This window comes from Morone saxatilis, unplaced genomic scaffold (assembly GCF_004916995.1).
Source record: "Morone saxatilis isolate NCDOM2014 unplaced genomic scaffold, NCSU_SB_2.0 Contig9, whole genome shotgun sequence".
Classification (NCBI taxonomy): Eukaryota; Metazoa; Chordata; class Actinopteri; family Moronidae; genus Morone; species Morone saxatilis.
This window is the reverse complement of record NW_023340268.1, coordinates 7044000-7052474: the sequence shown is the minus strand read 5'-3', so window position 1 is coordinate 7052474 and position 8475 is coordinate 7044000. Positions and strand designations below refer to the sequence as shown.

The 8475-nt window shown below is 34.8% G+C and overlaps 3 protein-coding genes across 3 annotated transcripts in view; all 3 read right to left on the bottom strand.

Annotated features, from left to right (window-relative positions):
* Window positions 1-251, bottom strand: part of LOC118342762 (ly-6/neurotoxin-like protein 1) — a 7153-nt gene extending 6902 nt beyond the window's left edge. Inside the window, exon 1 of the mRNA XM_035681411.1 lies at window positions 81-251. Within this exon, the coding sequence (XP_035537304.1) occupies window positions 81-132 (52 nt within the window). The 5' untranslated portion in view covers window positions 133-251. The remainder of the gene's footprint in view (window positions 1-80) is intronic.
* Window positions 252-581: 330 nt separating this feature from the next.
* On the bottom strand, window positions 582-3976 carry LOC118343167 (sperm acrosome membrane-associated protein 4-like). Its single transcript, XM_035681919.1, has 3 exons — window positions 3925-3976; window positions 2118-2228; window positions 582-802 (listed from the first exon to the last, which is right to left on the bottom strand). Exons 1-3 carry the CDS (start codon window positions 3974-3976, stop codon window positions 582-584), a joined length of 384 nt encoding a protein of 127 aa, XP_035537812.1.
* A 2032-nt stretch (window positions 3977-6008) lies between these two features.
* On the bottom strand, window positions 6009-7958 carry LOC118343171 (protein Bouncer-like). Its single transcript, XM_035681924.1, has 3 exons — window positions 7847-7958; window positions 6845-6955; window positions 6009-6286 (listed from the first exon to the last, which is right to left on the bottom strand). Exons 1-3 carry the CDS (start codon window positions 7896-7898, stop codon window positions 6072-6074), a joined length of 378 nt encoding a protein of 125 aa, XP_035537817.1. The 5' UTR covers window positions 7899-7958; the 3' UTR covers window positions 6009-6071.
* Between the last annotated feature and the right edge of the window lie 517 nt (window positions 7959-8475).

Sequence of the window (8475 nt, the reverse complement as noted above, 5' to 3'; positions counted from 1 at the left end):
CTGATTCTGATTCTGATTTAGTGTAGGTCTATTGATTCTCTCATTTAAACCTCAGGAGTTCAATATTATTCTAAACTTACCCGCTGCGATGAAGGCACTCAGGACAATCACTGCTTTGAAGAAGTTATTCATCCTTCCTGGGGTTACAAGGTTAACAGATTCTTTCCTAGAAAATGAATGTAAAGGTCTAAACACCTGTCTCAGTCTACTGAGCTTCTGAAAAGGCAATGACAGTATTTAAGGTACGACTCAAGGAAGGGGTACTGTGCAAGAATGAGGTTCATCAGGTATTTTGTTTTAGTAGCATGAAGAGGAAGTTCTTCAGTCTCTACTGGAAAACCCCTCTCAGCTATTGAATTTACAGCCTGGAGAAAATCTCACAGTAATTAAGTTCAAGGAACTTTTATTATTTGTTCACCTACATGTAGTAAAGGATTCCATTTGTGATACATGTTTAAACTGTGTATTAAAACCCTAAATGCTCAGAAGTTACAATAATGAGAGTATCACAATATAGGCATGTGTTCAAGGTTTATTAAGTGAAAAACAACAACATGAATTTGATCATTTTTTTGCTTGTTTTAAATGCCTCTGGTGCTCCAAATGGCCAGTATGGCAGCGCCCAAAGCAGCAGTGAGAGGCAGCTGGATGGATGTGGCTCCATTACAGCGGTCGATGCTGCAGCAGGTCCTGGTGACGGTGTATCCGGCAGTGAGGAGGGCTCCGGATTCAGTTTGGTTGCAGAGAGAAGAGGCCAGGCAACCTTGAGTCTCCAGGCTCATCAGCCTACTGATGTTAAAGGCTGAAAGGAGGGGCACGCAGATCAGCAGCCTTTGTTAAACTCTTTATATAGACTATAAAAAGTGCACATTATCACTCTGTGTCTGACTCAGTGTGTCATTTATGGAGTATTAAGATCCTGTACTGAGTTAAAAGTACACCTGAAAGTCCTGCATTCAAAATTCTACAAAAGTGTCAAAAGTATTCAGACTTTCAGAGTGGGACCTTATTAAATATATTAAACTATTAGCAGTGTCATTGAAGTATCCTTAAAAAAAAAGAATGGCCTTTTATTGGCATATTATTATAATAGATACAGATTAATCAGTGTGTAGTAGCATTATACTGTTGTAGCTGCTCACTGTGGGGCTACTACAGTTAGGAAATGTAGTCCAGTGGTTCCCAACGTAAGAGTCAAACAGTTATTAAAATTAAATTAAAATACATGTCTCCTTGGTGTAACTGCTAACAACTCGGAACTGGAAACACTGGAAACGCAGCTAGCCTGGCTCTGTCCACAATCCACATTTAAAAAAACAAAAATCCATCTAGCAACTCTGTAAAACACATTATCTCATTTGTTTAATCTGAAAACAAACAGAAATTATAAATCACACGTTTTGGTTTTACGAGGATTTTCATGCTGTTAACTACTGTTTCTAGGCAAAGCCTGGGAACTCCCTTACATTTCTGTTTGTGTTCAGATTAAACAAATGTGATACAATAAATCAGAGAGTCAGCCTGCAGGTTGGCATATTTTCAGTCACATACTAAATACTAGCTACTAACTACATACTAGCCTAAAAGAGTTAAATAAATTAGTTTCAAGTAAATTTTTTGACAAGGCTGCATCAAACATAAAAATAAAACATTTTAGCTGAGGCCGCTCAGTGAATAGTTTTCTAATAAATAAACCAGCCTTTGATCAACCATATCAATTTCAGCCTGTTTGAGGCCCCACCCATTCAGATACAGATACTTTAGTTGGTTGAACAGAAACAGATATAGATAATGGAGTTGCTCATCCTCAAGTATACAGTATGTTATATTAAGTAAATGCAAACACATTGCTATGGTTCTTAATACAAGTCCATTGTCTCTAAAAATGAAAGCAGAAAATCACTGTCGGACTGCTGTGTGATGAAACACTAGATTTGTTTGGCGTCCGGCCACACCTCAACCTTTTGGCAGGTTTTCATCTTCTATAGTGTCAAATAGATTGTGGTTAGAAAATTCAATTCAAATACAAATTTAACAAGGTTGAGGAACAACACACACCCATCTGGTGTCATTCATACAATATTTATGGAGGTTGTGATCAGTGCAATGTTACTCACCAAGTTTTCCCCAGTAGCAGTTGGGCTGAGAGTCACTGCAAGTCATTGAGGAGCCGAACAGACATTTACCTGCGAGCCCCACTCTGCAGGTGTTACAGGTCAGGGACTCACCTGTGATCCAGAGGGAAGGAGAGATTTAGGAGAAGAGACAAAAAGGCTAACAAAGAAAGGAAAGTCTTTATACTTTACGTTAGGCAAAGGAGGAAAATTAGTCAGATAGCCACAGTGACAAAACTCCATGATACAAGAAATCACCACAGTTTATCACGGTGTTATCATAGTCATCACAGAAGTCGTCATCATATTCAGAAACAGCATTTAAACATGCTACAATGTTATAAATATACTTAAACTAGTATTTTCTTTATTCATTTCTATGGTTTTATATCTGTTACAGTTTTTACAAAAAGCCCCACGTATAACCTTCCCACCCAATCCGAGTTCCTGGACATAAAACATGTCAAGAAGTTTGTGGTTCGAAACAGGTTTCCAAATGATGTGAAGTATTGATAGAGCTGTTGTGGTTTCTCAAGCTTGATATAGTTCAGTACTTCCTTACAATCTTCAAAGGTTAAAACCTGTTTTCATTGTTAGAATAACAAAGCAATTTATTCTTTACACTGCTGTTATATATCATACTTTACATATTTTTACATGTCTTATTTTATTAATTAATTAAATTAATTAATTCTTAATATTATTGTTGTATACTGTAGTATAATATACATATTCTAACACACTCATTCTTATTTTATATTTTCCTTTTTTCTATATTTATATTGTTGCTATATATTGTAGTATAAAGCACATATTTAACATACTTCTATTTTATTGTAATTCTCTTTGTTTAGCAACTTGAACAAGTGTAACTTAACCAATTTCCTCCTGTGGATCAATAAATTTCTGATTCTGATGGTTCTATTTTGAGAATAGATATATGACCATTTAACAACAACCTCAAAGGAGAGGGATTAAAGAAAGACAGATTTCTGTCTATTACAGAAAATTCCAGTTACTTATGACACAGGATTTTAAGCCTCAGGGCCATAGCCACGATTTTAGAAACACTGAGGTCATGAGTCAGCAAAAAAAACATCCATGAAAGAAATTAGAAACTAATAAAAGTGACTGGTCAAAAAAGCTATACAGTTTGTTAAGCTTTGTGGATATACAGTAAGAAACTGGATTTATAATTGGCCGTAGATCTAAATATCTAAAAATGAAGAACTGAACAGTTCTACAGTTCTTCCCAGTACAGAAAGTATTAACACATTTAAATCAATCAATCAATAAAGCAGACTTATCAATTAGAGCACTTTTTATACAAACAAAATATAACAGCAAAGTGTGTCACACATTAAAATACCCCAACTCCACACACACAACGTAATAAATGAAGTTGTAATCAATAAAACAGTGCAGTGAAGAAGAAACACTGGATGCCGCATTAGGCAAAGATGAAAAAAAAAAAAAAAGAAAAGGATGTACCAAATCATCAAATTATTATTATTATTATTATTATTATTATTATTATTAAAATGTAAAAAAAAAAGAAAGTAATAAAACATATTAAAATGTTAACCAGATAAAAAACAATCAAAAGAAAAATGTATAAATAAAAAATAATAAAATAATAATAATAAACTGCATCATGAAGATCTGCATTAAAGCGTTCAGTTGTCACCTCATATGTGAATCTGATTTTATTGATTTGTATCCATGTAAAAAGGCTGTTTTAGTGATCATCTTCAGGTAGATAAAGTTCCTCTTTAAATATACAAGCGTGCTTCCTGTCTGGAGCTCTTACCTGTAACAAACACTGCCATCAGTGCCGCACAGACCCAGATCAACTTTCCCATCTTGCTCTTACAAAGATTTGTGTCTTAATCGAGAAATTATCAGCACAGAGAAGAAGATCTCGATGCAGCAGAGGCGGTCAAAGATATATTCCTACAGATAAACGCTGAAGTGGGTTTCCAATGAGCTTAATGGGCTCTGAACATCTGTTTTTATATAAAAGGTGTGCCACCAGGAGAATAATGTCGACACTGGTTTTTATTTGTTAGCCCCTCATATATTCTATAACATGTTGACGTCGTTTAAAGACACAAACTGAGGTTCGTTTGAAGAGTGAACTCTATTAAAAAAGCCACACAAAGAAAAAAGAGATAATTGATGACTTTCATTCCTGTGTTTGTACGCACTTGTGTTTGTGTGTTTGAACCTTTGTGAACTTGTGGCTTATTATAAAGCGACATCATAATCGTTTTCAAAAGCTTCACGTTGCAATGGCGACCAAAGCCTCAGTCAATAACAGAATATCCTCCACAAACATAGGATTGTTTGAGGAGACACTCCCTTTATATTGGGAGTATTGAGCTACAACAATTATCAGAGAAGTTTATTCTTTACTTTAGGGAAGTATGACAATATGGAGCACCTTGGTAGATGAATGGTTATAGCGTGGCCACAAGGTCATAATCTTCGCTGGTTTGATTCAAGCTGGTGACCTAACACCTCATTATGTAATAACTTAAAATGTAATACATGTTCACCTCATCATATATATATTTGTTATTATTAGTCATATTATTATCATCATCATTATTATTCATCATTTCCCATCATTGTGGCTATTGTCGTCTGTATCATCATTGTTGTCATCGTCATCATTGTTAGTCATTTCTACTAGTACACTGTGAAACCAGATGAGTTCATATAACTCAAACAACAAGTAAAACTATTATTTGTGCTGTGAAAACAAAAATAACAATATTAATAAAAAGTTATTAATGAGGCATGTTTCTTTAACTTACAAAACTAAGTTAGTGCCACTTAAAATTGCAGGTAAAAGCGGCTTAATCAAGAATCTTATTTAATCCTAAAAAACTGACTTTGAGTCTTTGATGTAACTAATTTCATACATACATACAAATTAAATTAAATTTAACTGAATTGAATTAATACATATAGCCACACAATACAGACATTGATCTTTGACAGATTTTAATTTTTATAAAATATGATATGATGTACAGATCTGGGTACATTTCCATAAACATGGACACCACTGGATCTTTCCGGAGGTACTTTTTGTCCATTGTGGTGGTTATGACAAAAAAACAGAGTTGCACTTTTTTATGTTGAAAATGTAATAATATGGTGTATTATGTAATAAACAATGAAAATTGATGTCTTCATGTGCACATGTTACATATTGAACAATTAAACTTCCTAAAGTAAGTAATTAACCTAAATTAAACTTCCCAAATAACAGAGCTGCTATAGATAATGATATTACATACATACATTCATTTGAATGTCCAGGATCATTTATAGCCTATTTAATAGGTATTATTCTATAAACTTAGTTTAATGGATAAAACTGATTTCAAAAAAACAAGGCAAAACCTCTTTCCTGCCATAAATACCAACTTCTTAATGTAAATCCCATAGGAGGAAGTCATTCTAAAGACGTTTATGAACTAATGGCTGTGATCTTAATCTAAATAGCTACATAAAAGCAGTTACAAGATCAGTTTATTATAATCATCTTATGAGCCAAACTCAGGGACTTGTCACCTGGAAAACCTCATTCACGCTTTTATTTCTAGCAGCGTTGATGCTGCAGTGGTCTTTTGACAGGGATCCCCAAAAAGACCATCAAAACGCTTCAGTTTATTCAAAATGCAGTTAAAAAAACAAAATGTTTATAATAGTCACCACTGTGTGTATAATGTGTGTAATAATTTATTACAAAATGTGGGAAAATGTATTGTATATTGGGTTCAGGCTGTTTATTATTAAATGGGCAGATTGCTATGACATAATAAAGTGATTTTTCTTTTACATTTTTTTACATTAAGTGTTGAAAAAAGTATGACAAGAAATCTCAACTCAAAGATGGAAATAATGGAAATAAGAGCAAGCCATTCTCTTCCTCCTCTTCCTTCTTTAAAGGCCCCATTGGCTCCAAAGTGCCACCAGCGCAGCACCCAGAGCCGCAGTCAGAGGCAGCTGGATGGAGGCGGCTCCATTACACAGGTTGGTGCTGCAGCAGCTCCTGGTGATGTTGTACTTATAAGTCAGGATGGACAGTCCCGTCTGGTTTTTGCAGTCGGATTCTACCGTGCAGCCTCGTGCGTGGACATTCAACAGGCCTTGAATATCTGGAGGAAGCGTAGATGAGATACGAGCATGGCCACATACCCACTATTGAGGTCCCCAGTATGGGTATACAATAAAAGTCATGAAATAACTGTATAAAAATAACTACTCTGATGCTTTGATGCCCCCAAACCCCACTAGCAAGTTTAGTTTTTGGACCTCAGTATTTCCAAAAGCCTGCGTACAGCAATGCTGGTGAAGTACTCCTAAATAACTGCAGCACTGAAATGTCCTTGTTAAAAAGGATAAAAACTGTGTTAGGGTTATAGTGTTTTGGGGTATGGACACCTTGTTTTGGTCCAATCATGTACTGGCTAATATTCACTGAAAATATAATGGAACAGTTAAATTAATGATTAAAAAGGGAAAGTTTTAAGGGTAGGAATTTGGTTTGGTAATCCCATAAATGCAGACAAGCAGTAAAAGAAAATTATACTAAATTACATGTTTGATACATATACTTTATTTTTAGATGTAGGTTCCTGATACATGATTCAGGTTTATGGTGATGTGCAGTAACTTTAAATTAGATTGTCTTGCTAACAAACAAACAAACTTACTGGCAACTGCGATGTAGCATCTGGTCTGATTTTTGTTGCAACTTACTGGAGAATCGAAGAAGCAGGAGCCGAGAACAGACAGATCACAGGTGTTACAGGTGAGGGACTCAACTGTGGGAGAGGAGACAACAAGAAAATAACGAATTGTAAAGAAGCTTTTGGACCTTTCTTTTTGTCATACAGAAGGAAAATAAGTTAAATCAGTAGCAACAAATATCTGACTCCATTGTTCCACCTTTATCAAACAATGCCGTAATCACAAAGTACACATTAGGAGATTGTTTCATAACCTTTCAAGATTCAAGGATGTAGTCCAGGATGTGACTTTGAAGAAAGCTGTATGAAACGACACACCTATTTTTGGGCTACATACAGATTGTAAATTTATAAGTTTTGAGATTTCTGAAAATTCTGCCTCCTACTCAATATATTGGTAATGGAAGTATGTTTGTGATGCTCAGAACATTGAAAATATCATTTAACAGCAATTCATCCTTCCTGATAAACCATAAAAACTAATAAAACCATGAATATTTGCTGGTTACCACTCAAAATATGTGTATATGTGTTTTTTTTATTTGGGTAAACTGACCCTTTAAATGCACGTACTTGGTGCCTCAAATATAGGTGCAGCTTGATTTAAGGTCACATATCCTACACTGTGCACATCAAATAACATAACACATTTTAATTAACTACAGCACAGTCCTGCTCTGACAACACAAATAAATACACTTTAAGAACTGGGTGCCCTATTTCTGCACAGTGTATAAGCTCCAAAAAGTATGATAATAAGTTTATGAAAAACAGTGTTTTTTGTGAATTTCTCATGCAGTTTTGTCACAGGTTTACAAAGTGTGATAGACTTTAAAATAATTTCTTTAAAAAAAATTGCCAAACTCAAAATCTTATTGATCCGTATTCGAGTCAATACACTGTGTGAACCCTCTGTCTCACAAAGGCTCTGCTTATTATCTACGAAATACAGTAAAAACCTCCTACCTGTAACAAACAGAGTCAATATTGCTGCACAGCTCCACAGATATTTGTTCATTGTGATGTTCTTAGCTGTACCTACAGGTGAAATTACAGGTCTTCTTCTTTAAGATCTTACTGTTTCAGAAGCTGTGTGAGAAAGTTTTGAGGATCAATGAGTCTTGGTCAGCATTTTTATACGTGGCCGAGTTATATCAGTAATGCACATCAACTGTAGTGATAAGGAAGTTTGTAAGGGGTGAGGCATTCCTGTAACATGGATTGAAACTATTAGCAAAAAGTTCTTAACAATAGATGTGGTTCCCAACATGTTGTACTCCAGCCAGCTACGCTTCCCAGAATGAGTTTTTGAATGGTTTCTACTTGATAGTTACACACCCGCTGGTCAAGGATGCATTCGTACTGAGTGACATTTCAACAATTTATCCATTACTTTTAGCTAATAATTTTAACTGTTAATATTTTTAGCTAAACATTTCAACTGTTTATCCATTAGGCTACTTTTAGCTAAACTTTAAACCAACCTTTTAAACCTGTTTATTCATTACTGCTAACTACACTGTGTCCCAAATGATTATGCAAATATGATTTAAATTAAAAAAACATTAGATTTTTAGTTTTTCAATGAAAGTTTT

Coding starts and splice junctions, on each gene's coding strand:
- LOC118343167 (XM_035681919.1), bottom strand. CDS start 3,976: ATGGGAAAGTTGATCTGGGTCTGTGCGGCACTGATGGCAGTGTTTGTT. Junction 2,229..3,924: donor GATGGCAGTGTTTGTTACAG/GTAAGAGCTCCA, acceptor TCTGGATCACAG/GTGAGTCCCTGACCTGTAAC. Junction 803..2,117: donor CTGCTACTGGGGAAAACTTG/GTGAGTAACATT, acceptor CCCTCCTTTCAG/CCTTTAACATCAGTAGGCTG.
- LOC118343171 (XM_035681924.1), bottom strand. CDS start 7,898: ATGAACAAATATCTGTGGAGCTGTGCAGCAATATTGACTCTGTTTGTT. Junction 6,956..7,846: donor ATTGACTCTGTTTGTTACAG/GTAGGAGGTTTT, acceptor CCTCTCCCACAG/TTGAGTCCCTCACCTGTAAC. Junction 6,287..6,844: donor ATGCTACATCGCAGTTGCCA/GTAAGTTTGTTT, acceptor CGCTTCCTCCAG/ATATTCAAGGCCTGTTGAAT.